Consider the following 17,722-nt stretch of genomic DNA (forward strand, 5'->3'; position numbering starts at 1 on the left):
GTCCAATCTGGGTGGGCATAGAGCACCGAAGTCTGACGTCAATATCGGTAGAGGGCACAAATCCACAGGTTCATGTACTTTTTATTTGCATTGTAATCCCCATAGTTCATATAAGAACTGTGTTTGAAAAATAAACATGTCATCGCGGCCGTTTCACTCATATGGATATGAAGAATCAACTGACTGAGAGAAAACTGTTACTGCTACTGAATTAGTTACATTTTCGCTAGAAACGGACTGTATCAAACGATACAGAGACACCTCCCTGACAATACAGACCAGAGACACCTCCCTGACAATAACGCAGAGACAGCTTGTTTATTTTTGGACAGCAACGCTTATATGAAAGGATTTTAAGATGACCCCATGTTATTCTCCATAGAGAAATTACTTCCGTGAACCAGGGGAATGGAGGGGACGCCAGGGCTTCGGCCATCTATTGGCCCACCTGTAGAGAGCTGCCACTGGAGTTGCGTCAACGCTGGTGATCCGTCACGTACAAACTCTGTCACGTTACCATGAGAGCATCATGTAGGCCTATTGACAAAGGAGTTCAGCACACTCAAAGTACATATGCTGGTTGATAGAAGCCTCAATTACAACCACTTAAACAATGTGTTGCCCAAATAAATGACTTGATAAGTTTACAGATAGTTTATCACATCCACACACGCACGTACGCACTTTATTAAAACTTGCAATCTCAGCAACCATTGAACACACAACACAACCCCTAATTCTGCGCTCACACTGGCAGTAACTAAGTATATTGACTTAATTACTTAAGTAAAAAAAATGGTATTTGTACTTTACTGGAGTTGAGTATTTCCAATTATTATACTTTTACTCCACTACAATTATTTGAAAACTTTAGTTACTTTGTAGATTTTGATTAGTATTACAAAACATACACTAACCACTTCAGTTCTATCTGCAATTTGGCCATTTGAAAATCTACAAGCTCACAATGTGTCGCAATGTGATGCATTGTGTGCTTTTACTTTTAGATCTCTCTCTCTCTGTCCATAAAGTTTAATTTCAATTAAAAATTTAAGCATATCTTTATTTTCAACATAATAGGGGGGTCCTAAAAAATATGTCAAAACTTTGTATTATAAAAATAGCTTAATTGTAAAACCTTTCACATACAGTATACATGGTTTTGAACCAAAACAAGCCTATCTGCCTGTGAGCACTAACTGCTCACAGAATTACCATCATGTTCATTTATACTAGCCTACTTCCGTGCAGAGCTGGGCAGTAGCCGGATACTTCCAGCCAGTAGCTTGTGGGAGAGTTAGCTTCAGTACTTTCAGAATGATGTAGGTTACTTTTCATCCTGGTATGGGAAGTTTGACAAAAGCTACATCGCTGAACTGGCACATCAACATAAGTTATACATAACATGGCACAACAGAAGAGTTTTGAGTGTCGTCTGTCCGTCGTGTCAGAAGAGGGAATTCTCCAACTCATCTGTGTGTGTGTGTCCAGATTAGTCTGCACTGGGATCTGTGTGTGCTCAGTTTGATTTGCAATGCGTTGCACTGTGAGCTTGTAGATCTTCTATTTTGTCCACACACACACACACACGTCTGTTTATTTTCCGCGTTGCAACGCTTCCATTCACAGCCTGACTTGAGTAATCCTCACCCGTCCTCCACCTCCCTCTCCTCTCCTGTCCTCCTCTCCTCGGTCGTCCCTCCCCTCTCCCCCCTCCTCCTCCTCCTCGTCCAGTTGGAGGCTCCCGGAGGAGCGCCTCATCCTGGCCAGTCCGCCCCCTGGGGGTGTAGAGTGGTAGTACGTGTAGAAGACCTCCGGGTCAGAGTCGTAGCTCCCCGTGGACCCCCCGGCCCCCCCTATGACGCCCAGCGACGTGGGTCGCTCCTGCAAGGGGGAGGAGTTCAGAGGGAGGTAGGTGGGGCGGGAGGGCCGCATCAGGTGAGGGTAGTAGCCCAGGGGGCGGAACTCGGAGGCGGGGTCGAAGGCGGGGTTGGAGCTGCGGGCCATGTGGAACTTGACGTCCGATTGGCTGGCGGCTCGCCGCGGCAACCCCGGCAGGAAGCGGGAGTCGTCGCTGTAGTGGCCCGCCTCCGTGCCCCGGCGGCCAGCGTCCAATAGCCTCGCCCCGACGCTCCCCGGTGGGTACGCCACCGCCCCGCCGGCCAATCCCGGCCCGCCCCCGAAGCCCGAGGGGCGGAGCCGCCGGCTCCGGAGCGGCGAGAGTGAGCACGTGCTGCGGGCGGAGGTCGGAGAGTGGAGGGAGGGGCGTGGCCAGGCCAGGCCCGCCATCCGCTCGTAGTCCCGCCTGTGCTGCGGGAAGCGCTCCAGGGAGGACACGGCCATGTGGTCGGAGCGCAGGTAGCCGTAGTGTCGGGGGAAGTGCGGCGGGGCCAGCGGGAACACGGGGAGGACGGGGCGGTACTGGAAGGCGGGGCTGTTGGGGTACAGGAGGACCAGTTGCTGCGCGGCGTCCGGGTGCGGCTGGGGGTGGGGCCTGCGGCGGGAGCGGTTGCCGTAGACGCCGGCGAGGCGCTGCGCCTGGCGCTGTGCCGCTCCGCTCCCTCCCGGCCTCCCCGCTCGCCCCTCCTCCATCGCCGAGGTGGAGGCGGGCCGCGTCTTGGCCGCGGGAGACGATTGGTCGAAAGACGCCGGTGACAGGGGACGACGGGCCTCGTGGCCAGAGGTCGGGTGGGGCTTCTGGGCCACATCGACGGATGATTGGCTGCGTTTGGCCCCTCCCCCCGCGGGGACCTCCACATAGTCGTTGTGTGTGCGCGGGGGGTCCAGGGGGTCCTGGCTGCGGACCACCCGAGTTCTGCAGGGACGATGGAACGGATGACTGTACATCTGTGGAGGAAACACACAGGAACACACGTATAGTGTATTCAGGTTAAAATTAAGTCTCTAACAAAACACTTTCCTAAGCCACCATTTATGCTCTACTGTGTATTTATGTATTTGATTTAAAGAAAACGGTGTGATTACTTGTTTGGACACGTCGGTTAGGAGGTCGGGAGACGAGCGAGACTGTCTGGCGTCGTAGTCTGCGTGGCGAACCGTCCTGGAGAAAGAAGGACAGAGAGACAGTATTGACTGGACACTGGCCAAGCAGCCATAGCAGTGGTGGCCATTTTTGCTTCCGCTCAAATTCACACTTAAGCCTAGAATCAAGCCATCCAGGCTCCTGGTGAATCATGACAATAACGATTCTGTGGCAGATTAAATGAAATATACGTGTAGCTAGTATAAGCTATCATATAATTAAATATTCGATAATCAAATATGGTATGGTCATGATTCACTTTTTGATTCAGGCTTTTTGGAAATCTCTATGGAAAACATGAGTGAATCTGAGTGGAACCAGAACATGGCTGCCACTGCTATGCCCTGTATTGAACTGAATGAATGTTTTTGTGAGTTGTTCTCACCTCTCAAACTGAGTGTGCTTCCTCTCTCCTCCAGGCCCCATGCACTCCAACAGCTGCTTCTGCGTGCGTCCACTGACACACACACACACACACACACACAAATCAATCACTTTGATTAGAAAAAAACTAAACAAAAACGGTATCATTAGTACAGCATATCCCTGAATATACTGGTGTGTGTGTGTGTGTGTGTGTGTGTGCACCTGTATCTAAAGCTGGATCCCTTGCAGGACAGTATGGTTGTGTGTGTGGGCTGCGGTTCCTCCGGCAGCCTGAAGAAGGCGTGGTACTCCACACACACCTTCCAGAAGGACTTGCACACATCACGACTCGCCATGGAGAACTCCACGATGTCCTTATGAGAGGGCTGTGGCACGCACATATACACACTCACACTGTAAACATAACTGCCTGTACATAGATATTCATATCATCAAACTTAAACATTAATGTGTTCTTTCTTTCTTTCTTTCTTTCTTTCTTTCTTTCTTTCTTTCTTTCTTTCTTTCTTTCTTCAGTATAGCCTACATGTCTATAGGCATGTGTTGTCATTTAGTTGTGTGTATTGATAGCTGCTCACCCCAATCTTGTGCAGCTTGATGAGGAAGTGTTTGCGCTTGAAACTGAGCTTCCGTATCTTGGCCCAGCTGAACGTGTTGATCTTGGTGTTTCCCTGAAAACCCAGAGACAAACACGACAGAAGTATAGATTGTGGCAGTCCCCTGTAGGTATGGTGTAGGATATTGTATTGTACTACTATATTATGGTATTTACAGTATATTTAGAAGTATGGTATCTTATATTATGTGGTCTGGTGTAGCTTTTTATATAGTATATAGTACTATATATTATATATATAGTATATTTATAATACACTTTGGTTAGTTGATTATGGTTTATTTGCTTTGCTATCCTAATTTCTGTTATCCTTGTCTTTCAGTGGATTGGGGAGCAGAGCTATAATGTCATAATCAGTCAAGTGTCGGCACCTGGGCCCGGTGCCGACGCCCTTTTAAAGCCTGTCTCCCCAGTCCCTTCCTCAGCTCTGTTGTTTTCAGTGCTCTCCTGCACTTCTCCCACTATGCACCTTACTTTTACTCCACTACAATTATTTGAAAACTTTAGTTATGTGATTCGGACCTATATAGACATTTAGGCCATTTGAATAGCAATGCGTTGCGATGTGACGCATTGTGAGCTTGTCTTAGTATTTTCTACTTTAAGTACATTTTGATGCCAATACTTTTGTACAGTGCAGTTCCTCCATCTCATCCATTTGAAGATATTCCAGAGTTTGTACTTTTGGGATTATAATAATATTTTCCGTCACTCCAATCCATTAGTCGTATTAGTTCACTCAATAGCATCCTGGGCTGAGTGACTTCTATAACTCTCAACTAATGGTTTCATGAAGCACATCATGAGAGCATGCATGTGCCATTATCAGAGAGGTGCTCAAACACAAGTAAAACCTTTCCTTTTTCCTTGATACAAAAATGGAAACGCTTTCATATCCGCCTGCCTCCACCACTCTTCTCACAGAGTCGCTTCCCTGTCAGGGACCCCGTGCACAGAACAGAACACACACTGGAACGCCTATATTTCCTACCGTCTCAAATTGGGCACTGGCCCAAAAAAGGTTGAGAAACACTAGAGTAAAACATATGCACCTTCAGTAAGAGTAGATGAGTACTGGTGATAGTACCTGAAACACCAGTACTCCAGAGTGTGTTAGGGTTATAGGTTAATGTACCTGGAACACCAGTACTCCACAGTGTGGTTATAGGTTAATGTACCTGGAACACCAGTACTCCACAGTGTGGTTATAGGTTAATGTACCTGGAACACCAGTACTCCACAGTGTGTACAGTGTGTGTTACTGTTAGGGTTATAGTGTACCTGGAACACCAGTACTCCACAGTGTGGTTATAGGTTAATGTACCTGGAACACCAGTACTCCACAGTGTGTAGGTATAGGTTAATGTACCTGGAACACCAGTACTCCACAGTGTATGATTATAGGTTAATGTACCTGGAACACCAGTACTCCACAGTGTGTACAGTGTGTGTTACTGTTAGGGTTATAGGTTAATGTACCTGGAACACCAGTACTCCACAGTGTGTGATTATAGGTTAATGTACCTGGAACACCAGTACTCCACAGTGTGTGACAGCCAGGCTGATCCTCATTCCCTCCCCGTCGTGTGCAGGGTGAGGTCTGATGCCGTACATGTCCAGCTTCCTGGCCACCTCCAGCAGCTGGATGTCTGACGCCGCCGGAGTCGCCCCTCTGTGGAGGAGGAGGAAACCTCCATGTTTCAACCATGGAGTAATAAAAGGATATAGAGACTGAACCGGAGCGATAGCCCCGTCCCCCCTGCTATTCATTTCAGTGGAAGTTGCTCTGCAGTGGCGTTTTGAAGCACCCGTCTGCTTCCGCGTTTCTTTTTCTTTGATTTGGACACCAAATTCTTAATGAACGGGTAGGCATGTCCACATAAAAATGACATTTTAACAAATACTCTACACTATTTTGAAAACATTCTTTAACATGACCATGTTAAAGGGTGGGAAAAATCATGGCACTCCATCTTAAAAAACAAACAAACATTACATTCCCGGCCAATTAAAGTATTCAAATCAATCAATGTGTGTGGGAGGGAGTACCTGTGCTTCTTATGTAACTTCATGATCTTGTGGTCCAGATATTCCTGGTTGGGGACGTAATGTTTTAGCTCCAGATGATGACAGTCCTCGTCCTCATCATAGTCCCCTAGCTCTGCTGTAGGATACACATTAGTATGGATTATTTAGTAGGACTTTCCGGTCCTTCATTGCCATCCCCAGTTCCTGCTTACTGTTGCATGTGTCCCTAGCGATGAGTCGATGACATCAGGGAACGACAGTTTTCTACCTCTGGTCTGCTTTGAGGCAGGACTCCAGAGAAGAAGGGAAGATATAACCTCATTGTCAGCTCTGTAGCAGTGGCCAGAAAACGGTGTTCTTCTGGATTGGACTAGTGAACACGGGAAGGTTGCCATATATAGGGCTGTAGCGATGCACCGATTTTAATTTCAACAATTCAGCTGTATCGATATGAAAAGTACTGCGTTTTAAAGGCTCATTCATAGTCTGGATTTTCGGTGGTGAGGTGACCACCGCTCCGGTGGTTTGCTCTTCACCGCGGCTTGTGACGTCATGTTGTAGTTCGGTGGTCACCTCACCACCGAAAATCCAGACTATGAATGACTATTACTTTTCCAATCCATATCGCTACACTTGGTCTATTGATAATATAAATGTGTGTAATCATGTCAAGAGGCGAGTTAGTCCATATGTGTTCAAATATTACATTGTCGATGTATTTGCCAGAGAATCATTGTGTTTATATCCATAATAATAAACTTTCTCTTAAAAAACTACACAGATTTACTTGTTTTGCTAAATACTTACTGTATTGATTTTAAATCATGCAATCATATCGCCATGACTGAACCAATAATATTGGTCCATCATACATATGATGGACCGTATCGTGTCGTCAACCATGGATCGTGATGCATATCTTTTTCCTATTGCTGTTAAAATGTATTGTTACACCCGTAGTATACTAGTATTTAGTGTAGAGGGAAATGAGGAGGGGGCCTAGCCCAGCACGAGTGCACTGTACTTACACTGCAGTAAATGAGAAACCAGCAGGGCGGCGCTGTTATCATTACACGTCAGGCTGCCATTAGACAGATCCTGTTTTATCTGCAGGGTAAACAGGTACCTACACGCACGCACGCACGCACGCACGCACGCACACACACACACACACACACACACACACACACACACACACACACACACACACAAAATGTAGTAAAACCATGAAATACCATCATACTACACTATACACTGCTCTACTGTTGATTCTCCACCAGGGGGTGCCACTGACAACTGGACATGATTATGCAATTTGACTTAATGAGTTTAGTTTGACTTTGACTACAGTTCTCACTACTCAGCTATATTTTAGATACATTGCTGCCATACAGGCACGTCGCACCCACGTCGCACACACTCTCACACACGCGCACGCGGTCACGCACACACACTGACACACACACACACACACGCACGCACGCACGCACATGTACACAGTATTACCTGGTGAGGCCTCTCTTCAGTTGTCCAGGGTCTGGAGGGAAAAACTTCACTATGAACCTAAAGAATAGATCACTGGTGTCTGAGAGAGAGAGAGAGAGAGAGAGAGATTATCTTTGGTCCTGCTCCCGGTGGAAAGACACCACGATGGCAATCCATGGTTCAGGTATTGAACAAGTTCCGTCTTACAACTCTCCTCTCATATTGACTATATCTGTAAGAGGATGCAGCAGCGCATGTACTGTACTCCTTACGCCGACTTAGATCGTTTGGTGCTAGTAGTCAGATCTTGTCTCTTTTCTATACGTCTGTCGTTCAAACTGTGATGTTGTACTGTAGCACGGCCTGGTTTAACAGCCTATCTATAGTATACTGTATGAGAACAAACTGTATAGCCAAATTAAGATCTGCGATAAACATTGTTGGTAGGCTGGGTTGAGGTCGCGTTACACTACTTTAAAGAGGCCCAGACTAAGAGCATGCTTAGACTGGCAAGAGTATCTCCTCTGACCCCTTACATGTTTTAAATGATGAATATCAATGGTTGCCCTCCATGAGGCAGTTTAGAGTCCCTAAATATAAGAAAAACAGATTAAAGAACACTTTTGTACACCAATCTGTTCTGCTTTTAAACCAAAATCGGTAAACCAGAGGATATGTTCTTGTTCCTGTCTGTTTCTGTGATTTGTGTCCTGTAATGTATGTCTATGTCTTGTCTGTATCTTGAACGGTGACGTCATGGACGCAAAACAAATTTCAGCGCAAGCTGACTATAAAGTTCTATCGTATCGTATCGTAATAGTGCCCCTCACTTCACACAAGTGTGATTTTCACTATATCCAGAAAATGTAAAACCTTAATTCACATTTTCATGTGTCTTCTGCGTCATGAAAATGCTGGGGTTCATGAGGTTGATGTGAAGTGATGATTGGCTGGTTGACTTACATGTGATCTGTTTAGCCAGGGGCTTCAGCAGCTGTAACCACACCTGAAAGACACAGCTATTAGTCACAGCTATTAGTCAGAAGTGCATGTGCGTGCGTGCGTGTGTGCGCCTTACATAGCTGCCAGTGTGATGTCTGAACTCCAGTCCAAAGTATTCCTTCTCCAGGAGTTTGAGGTGACCACACACCTTGTTATAGAACTCCCCTCCTAGGACACTCTGCTGAAGGAGGGACCCACAGAGACAGACAGAGACAGACAGAGACAGAGATAGACAGAGACAGAGAGACACCATTAGAATAGCATCAGACATTGAACAAGGCCTGACCACCAGCCCTCACCGGGGGCTACCCATTAAATAGATGGCTTTAGACCGAATCAGGCTTTAATTCCAGAGCTACCGCACAACACAGCAGGCAATACCTGAGCATTGTGAACTTGAAGGCATTGTGAAGGCAATCCTTGACTGTTCATGGCTGCATATAGCATGCAGTCGAGAAAGGCCGCCACAGGCAGATCTGGCTCCCAAGAGAAAACAACAGACTACAACACCCACTGTATTCTGAGACACATACCTGCCACAGATTATAATTAAACACCCCCAAACTATTTTAAAACCTGGCTATGACAATAAAAGTCCCACGTTTGCTGGTTGAAGTTCAATGTGCAAGCACAGCAGCAAGATGTGGGAGCTGTTGTGACAGGAGGGGGGCAATGGAACAACCACTAGAAAGGCTGTTAATTGTACAGTTGAGTAGGCCAGGGCTTTTCAACCCTTTTCCTTTCAATGTACATTATTTACTCTGCATTTGAGCCACGGACCACCATTTAGGAGATTTAGCCTCTTGAACATGTTTTATGTTGTCGTTGGATATGATTTCGTCCACATGCTGTATTCATGTGGTAGCTATACCATTAGGAGAGACAACAGCAGCTTTAGTAAAGTAAAAGTACCTCAAACTTACAGTAGGCCTACTGTACTTAAGTAACTGTACTTTGTTACTTTGCACCACTGCATACGTATCAATCTGGCCCTATAGTGTATACTTTGTCCTCCATCCTTCTCTATCCTCTCTCCCTCTTCCCCATTCTCTCTGTCACTGTCTCATAATAATTATCATGTCATGATGGGGGTAGATAGGCGTGTGTGTGAAGCTTCCTTTGCTATGACGACATAGACGAGCCCTGACAACCAACCCTGCATCTGTGTTTATCACCACAGCGGGCAACTCTGTGTATGTGTATGTGTGTGTTTGTGTGTGTGTGTGTTTGTGTGTGTGTGTGTCTGTGTGTCTGTGTGCGTGCGTGCGTACGTGCATGCGTGTCACAGATAGATGCACACACAGCAGCTGTGTGCGATTAGAGAAACAGACCTAACCGGCTATCAACACGGACAAGTAACCACACCCTCTTTTAGCTTGATCTCCTGTAGCTATACCCAACACATGAATGCATGCACACACACACACACACACACACACACACACACACACACACACACACACACACACACACACACACACACACACACACACACAGGAAACACGATCTCACTTAACTTTGACCACAAGGTTATCAAGTTCATAAAATATACATGGACACGCACGCACGCGCACACACGCACGCACGCACGCACACACACGTCGGTGTCGGTGGCTCAGGGGTAGAATGGCTGGATGGTAACCGCAAGGTTGCCAGTTCGAACCCGGGCTCCCCCAGAGCTAGTGTCAAAGTGTCCTTGAGCAAGACACTGAACCCCTAATTGCATCTGATGTTCTGGTTGGTGCCTGCATGGTTTCCGCTGGCATCGGTGTGTGAATGGGTGAATGTAATGCACAATCTATGTAAAGCGCCTTGGAAAAAGGAGCTATATAAATGCACCATTTACCACACACACACACACACACACACACACACACACACACACACACCTATAACTGCTCTTCATGAGCAGGTTGGTGCCTTGCATGATTGCCTCCACCATCAGTGTGTGAATGTGAGCCTGTATATTGCGCTATAATAATACATGGACCATTTACACAAAATGTTGCAGTGGGCAATTTTAAATCCCTTCTGACATAAATCAGTATGATTAGATATAATAGCATTGCTGTCAGCCAGAAACCTCTTATCGTCGGCTTATGCCAAAAGCATTAAAAGTAGGAGATCGACAAGCTCTAAATGCAGCAAAACATCAGTTAAGTGGACAGATTGGTGCACCCCATGCATTTTCAGAGCATGTTTATTCAGGCTTCATACACACATAAAGAACAACTGTTCTGTGCTCGGCATGCGTTTCATGACCGCCTCAATGCTTTTCCAATGGAAGTCACATGGTTTGACCAAACACTTGTGTTTGATTGGGGGAGGGTCAAACACAAGTGTTTGGTCAAACCACGTGACTTCCATTACTAATCTACAAAGTAACTATATATAGTTATACTTTGTAGATTTGGATTAGTATTACAAAACATACATTAACCACTTCAGTGCCTTTACATTTTGGCCTTTTGAAAATAGCGACTATGATCTAAATGAGCTAAATACAGTCTGATATGATGTACATCCAGTAGCCAGCATCACACAGCAGTATTATGTGATGTTGTGATATAAACATACAACTGTCCATTAAGCCAGCCGTCCATCTAACCCTCTTTTGAGGGCTAATTGGCATTTTGCCCTGCAGGAGGGGAAAAGATTGGGGTCAGGAGAAAATGTAATGTAACACACGCACACAAACACACACACACACACACACACACACACACACACACACACACACACACACACACAAAGATGCGAATTGTGGCCGCAAGGGTCCTGCGGATAAAGAAAAAGTATGTGCACGGATAATGGAGGTGCTTCACGCACGCACGCACGCACGCACGCACGCACGCACACACGCACGCACACACACACACACACACACACACACACACACACACACACGATCTCTCTCTCGCTCTCTCTTTATATATGCACATAGCTACAGGCGTATTATAGGCTCAGTACAAATCGGTTTAATTGATTATAAAAAAATAAATAAAATGAATAGCCTATATTGATTTGAATAACAGTCGGTCTAAATAACAAAGGTCTACCGAAAAATGGAATAAGGTCTACAACAAGCACACATCATAATGCATGTGAACTTGTAAATCGTGCAGTATTGGTTCTCAAAGTGGGGTCCGGGGACCCCCATGGGTCATTGGAGCTGTTGCATATCTTTGAATTTTTAGCATAAATATTCTCTTCAACTGATCTATAGGGAATAACAGTTGATCAACTAATTGGAGTTCATCAAACTAATTGATTAGTCAATTCTAAAAGTATATTCGACTATACTGCTCCCCCCAACCAACACACACACACACACACACACACACACACACACACACACACAGACACACACACTTTACAAGTAGGCTAATACAAAAAATAGGCTAAAGATAATTGATATTGACAGCCCTATAAACATCACCACTAAATCTCTCGTCATTTCTCACTTGTTCGTTTTTACCTCCACTTCAAACGTGCGCTCGCTGTCATCCAGGAACAACACCCGCAGCCGGAGCTTATTGGTCTCCTTGGAGAGCCGGGACTTGGACGCGGTCGCCAGGCTGCCGAGCCTCCCGCTGCGCCCGCGCCGGTGGTCTCCCATCATCAGCTCACACTCCTTCAGCACCACCAATCATCTTTTAAATCCATTTAGAGGATACGTGGTTCCCCCCCCCCCCTAACACGCTCCAACACGGCGGTCGCCGGTCTCACGCGACGACCATAGTCATCATCATCATCATCATCATCATGCTCTCGAGGTGATCACCCGTCACTCTCTCTTCTCTCCAGATGTGACACACATGCAGCACAGGCACAGCAGCCTAGCCTACAGCATACGGCTACAGTTCAGTCCAGACAATGCAGACATGAAGAGACTATATTGCTTTCATTTGGTGTCCCGACTCCCGCGACCGCGACGCCTTGTGCGCTCGTGGAGCCTATGGGCATTTTCGGCGAGCCGCGCGACACCGTCGCGGGGCGAATTATAAATCAACCAGGCATTATAGCAGCCCTACTGTATATCCTTATAGGACCTTATTCCTATAGCCTACCGTCATCCGTCAATCAATGCTCAGGAGATGGGCTACCGCCAGCAGCATAATGGCTTATGCACTGCAATCTCCAAACCACTGACGTCTGTCATTCCTTGCGTCGGTGGAAACTCGAGAGAATAAAAGTAGGCTGATGTTGTATTGTAGCTAGCCTCTATGATTGTATAGGTAGCCCATGCAACTTTTTCTTTCTTTCTTTCTTTCTTTCTTTCTTTCTTTCTTTCTTTCTTTCTTTCTTGAGAGGCCTAAACTTTCCAGCTTGTTGGTTTGGCTCAGCAGAATGGACACACGCACACGCGCGCGCGCCGCGCGCTGCTCCTCCTGCTCCACCATAAGAATACACATTTCATGGTGACATGACTGACTGGCTGCACTCAATGCACTGTAGTGTAGCCTCCAGCGCGCGCGCGGCACACACACACGCACGCGCTACTTTACTATAGTTAACTCAAAATGTAAAATGTGAAACAGTCAAAATGTAAGCCTGTTATTGTGCATGGACAACATATTTTGAGATTGGGGTCGGCGGATCACGGATCATTATAATCTTTTGGGGGTCCTTGACATGAACTATAGTTTGAGCACCAGTGTCAGTATTTATTCTAAGACATATTGTAGAATCGGCAGCCTCAGTCCTAAATGTCTTAACCCATTTAGACGTGAGAACGATTCTACAAAATGTCTTTTAAATCATAACAGTTTTCTGAAAAACCCTATGTTTCTATGTCAGTGGTTCTCAAACATTTTCATGTCAAGGAACCCCAAAGATTATATGTAATTGGCCACCGACCCCCATCTGAAAATATGTTGTTCCAGGGACCCCCGGCCCAGAAGCATAGATTTTTGTTAAAAACGTAATAAGGCAGACGCTCACTCTGTTCTGTGATGCAGGTTATTGGCAGACACTCCCTAAGCAGGCTTCACCCCCCCCCCCCCCCACACACACACACACACACACACACACACACACCTGCGAGTGTTTGTTTTGACTCAAACTCCTTCGTGTTTGTTAGTAAAACAGTGAAATAAACAAGTTAAAACGTACCAACTTCCACCTCATGGAAGATGAGGAGAGTTGTCAGTGTTGTCAGGGAGTGGAAACTGCCCAGAGAAATGACGGTGACAGCAGGAGGAGAAGTTTAATTATCGTCCTTGGACGATAATTCCCCAAGAGACCAGGTGCGTTAGCTTACAGTTAATTAGCTGCTTTAGCATTCATGGTTAATAGAGGTGAATTGTTTGTTTGTGTGTAATGTCATGTCACTAATTATATTTACAAAAAGTAAAATGAAAGAACTATAGTCAGGATATAAAGCATTGTTTGTGTGCTGTGCCTGTGAAGTGAATAATATTGTGTTTGTTTGCTGTTAGGCAGAAATATCATATCCCCCATTTAGGCCTGAAATTTAAAAAATATATTTTTTTCTGAAAAACCTCATGTTTCTATATCAGTGGTTCTCAATATTTCATGTCAAGGACCCCAAAAATGATATGTAATATGCCACCGACCCCCATTGAAAATATGTTGTTCCAGGGACCCCCCAGAAGCAAAGATTTGAACTGAAACTCTGAAAGAATATATATTCAAAGATTTGAGGCAAATTTTCACTATTTTTTCAAAAATAGCAGACCTACAAGTTCATAGCACGATATGAGCTTGTAGATCTGCTATTTTTCAATAGCTGAAGTATAGCATAATGTTTAAAACACCAAAAGGGGTTCCGCCCCAAAATGGCTTAATGCCCTATACTTCTTCATACAAGACTGTCACACTAAAGTATGAGAATAGGCATTTCTACAAGCTATGTGCAAATGTTTTTTTTTAAATAACAATAACTGAACAAGTATTTCAACTATAATTATTATTATAAGTCAATGTCAAACAATTTACAGTAATAAAACCATACAATGTAAAAAAGAAATACTATATTCATAGTATATTCATGTAAAGTGTCCTTGTTTTTTAAGGTGCTATATAAATTCAAGTTATTATTATTTATGATTTATGAACCCCTAATGGCTCCTGATGTGCAGGTTGGTGCCTTGCATGGTTTCCGCCGCCATCTGTGTATGAATGTATGTGTGAATGGATGAATGTAATGCACAATCTATGTAAGGCGCCTTGGATAAAGGCGCTATATAAATGCACCATTTACCATTCATGATGTCCGCTCTCCTATATAGCTGTGAATGCTGGACCCTGAAGCCTGCTCTATCGTCCCTGGCCCCACTGTGCTACACCAGAATGCTACGTGCAGTGCTAAACATCAACCAGGAGAATGAGGCTGGTCGGTGCCATTGACACTGGGATTAAATGGTAAACGGTGCCATTTATATAGCGCCTTTATCCAAGGCGCTTTTCATATGCATTACATTCACACACACACACACACACACACACACACACACACACACACACACACACACACACACACACACACACACACACACACACACACACACACACATTCATACACTGATTGCGGCTGGAGACCCCGTTGGAGGGATCTTCTGGATGGATGGAGAGGACTGGAGACCCCGCTGGAGGGCTCATCTGGATGTATGGAGGATGGAGAGGACTGGAGACCCCGCTGGAGGGCTCATCTGGATGTATGGAGGATGGAGAGGATTGGAGACCTCGCTGGAGGGCTCATCTGGATGTATGGAGGATGGAGAGGACTGGAGACCCCGCTGGAGGGCTCATCTGGATGTATGGAGGATGGAGAGGACTGGAGACCCCGCTGGAGGGCTCATCTGAGGACCAACTAAAAGAGGACTGCTCTATCTCTCTCTATCCATTGGTGGGTTCCAAACTTTGACCCTGCTGGCCGCCATCCCTTCTTCTACAACTGAAGTAGAAGACAGCTCAAGGTACGAACCCTTTTCCCCATCTTTGCTGCTGCTGCTTGTGTTGTAAGCAAATTAAGCTGTGTGTACACTTCAAGCTGTTGCTGTCATTTTAGGACGCAATGATTGGGTGGCAATTAATGAAACATGTTCAGTCAGTGACTGTTTGTGTCTCTGGGATTGGATGCTGCAGTCTGTGTTGTGTTGTGTTTCTGCTCTGGGATTGGATGCTGCAGTCTGTGTTGTGTTGTGTTTCTGCTCTGGGATTGGACGCTGCAGTCTGTGTTGTGTCTGCTCTGGGATTGGGTGGATGCTGCAGTCTGTGTTGTGTCTGCTCTGGGATTCGGTGGATGCTGCAGTCTGTGTTGTGTCTGCTCTTGGATTGGGTGGATGCTGCAGTCTGTGTTGTGTCTGCTCTGGGATTGGGTGGATGCTGCAGTCTGTGTTGTGTCTGCTCTGGGATTGGGTGGATGCTGCAGTCTGTGTTGTGTCTGCTCTGGGATTGGGTGGATGCTGCAGTCTGTGTTGTGTCTGCTCTGGGATTGGGTGGATGCTGCAGACTGTGTTGTGTCTGCTCTGGGATTGGGTGGATGCTGCTGTCTGTGTTGTGTCTGCTCTGGGATTGGGTGGATGCTGCAGTCTGTGTTGTGTTGTGTTGTGTTTGCCACTGAATAAACTGAGTTGTTGTAACAGAGAATAGTATTATCATGTGGCCACTTCAATTAGCCTTTTAAATTCAAGCTAGAGGTTTTGGGCTTTCACATGACGACAGCCATCATTTAAAAATGAAGACTGATGTTCATCTACACTACAGTTAGCAGATAGTTATTAGTTATACTAATAAAGGACAATAATCGATGAGACAGTTGTATTGAACGGGGCTTTTCAGGGAAGTTCTAACTTAAGTGCAATGTCCCACACAGCTTTCATGCCTAATTTGAACAAACATATATTTCTTCTGACTAGGCTACAGACTCCATGGCCAATTTAGCTACTAGTTTTAGTAGTGAGAATCTTAAAGTTTGTGCACCTTGCAAGCACTTCAGGATCTGTCTCCTTTTAATAGTGCCATGGTATTGTTTCCTGTGCTCTCTCCTACTCTTAGGTATTACTTTAATGTTGTGTTGTTTATTTTGAAGTCTTGGTCCTAGTGTTTCCTGTCTGCCTCTGTGATCATTAGTTATCTCCACCTGTGTCCTGTTAGTCCCCTAGCCTATCCCTGTGTTGATTGTCAGTTGTGTTCACCTGTGTCTGGTTATCCCTGTGTGTATTTAAACCCTCAGTTGCAGTATGGTCCCCCAATGCTGCCAGTTCTCGCTGTGTTCTGTTCTGTTCCAGTCCTTGTTATTGCTTTAGTGGTCTCACTTCTCAGTACATTCCTCAAGCCTCATACACCCTAGAGCAGGGGTCAAAAGTTTTCAGGCCAGGGACCACTTAGCTGAGAAAGATGAAGCAGGGACTCCACTATATTGAAAAAAAGTCATGCCGCAGACTAAACTTTCTCATAGATTTAATAGATTGCTTCCTAGACATGTTTGACGGCAATATCATCAAACGTCTTTGAAAATAGCCGATCTACAACGCCTTGCACCGTGAGCTGCTCCGGTGTGAGCTGCTGTTCCCCAATTCATAAAGGGATAGTGGGCCGTGTGGCACTGGTGACCCAAGAAAAAAGTGCCTAGAAAAAATAAATTCGTTCCCATCAATCCCATGTCTGGGCATTACTTTTCCTGTTCCCCTTCTGGACTTTGGGTTAAAAGTTCTCTGTACAAACTCCTGCTGTTTTTTGTCACAAGCCAGAAATGTATATAAAAGTGGATAACTCAAAAAACATATCTAACTGCATAACATGAAATTGATAAAAACACTCATTTAGCTGGGGACCACCTGGAAACCCCACCACCCTGTTGCAAATATTACTGTGCCTACACTGCCTAGTAACACTGATTATAAAAAATACTGCAGGTTGACACGTGGGGAACTTTTATGGTGTGATAGGTTCCTATCACAAAGACTTGGCAGCCCCTAACTGTAACTTTGAGGACCCTCGAGCGGTCCTGGCCCCCCTGTTTTTGGCAATTAAATCATCTTGAATTTCACCTGCTCAGTTCTGTATTTGGGTCCAAATCTGAGTTGCATCGTGAACAGTTATCAAACAATCTGTAGACGTGATACTATGGGAATATAGAGGTTTATTTGAACAAAAATAATTATAGTAACGGCACCTTCAAAAGTATAGGTTTA

General features: G+C 45.4%; 1 protein-coding gene and 1 long non-coding RNA gene across 2 annotated transcripts in view; one reads left to right on the forward strand and one right to left on the reverse strand.

The window, feature by feature from the left end:
- The window catches only part of LOC308335551, a 522,414-nt gene that overhangs the window by 293,178 nt on the left and 211,514 nt on the right, over window positions 1-17,722 (forward strand). The gene's annotated exons all lie outside the window — the stretch shown is intronic.
- On the reverse strand, window positions 1,624-12,418 carry LOC308335837 (FERM domain-containing protein 7; the record flags this gene model as incomplete). The annotated part of the gene is made up of 12 exons (XM_080793055.1): window positions 12,040-12,418; window positions 8,638-8,742; window positions 8,523-8,565; window positions 7,581-7,659; window positions 7,103-7,200; window positions 6,096-6,210; window positions 5,571-5,718; window positions 4,009-4,101; window positions 3,632-3,795; window positions 3,429-3,500; window positions 2,986-3,061; window positions 1,624-2,847 (listed from the first exon to the last, which is right to left on the reverse strand). Exons 1-12 carry the CDS (start codon window positions 12,181-12,183, stop codon window positions 1,624-1,626), a joined length of 2,361 nt encoding a protein of 786 aa, XP_080649181.1. The 5' UTR covers window positions 12,184-12,418.

Source organism: Protomyctophum bolini, assembly GCF_963924005.1.
Source record: "Protomyctophum bolini genome assembly, chromosome: 20".
Classification (NCBI taxonomy): domain Eukaryota; kingdom Metazoa; phylum Chordata; class Actinopteri; order Myctophiformes; family Myctophidae; genus Protomyctophum; species Protomyctophum bolini.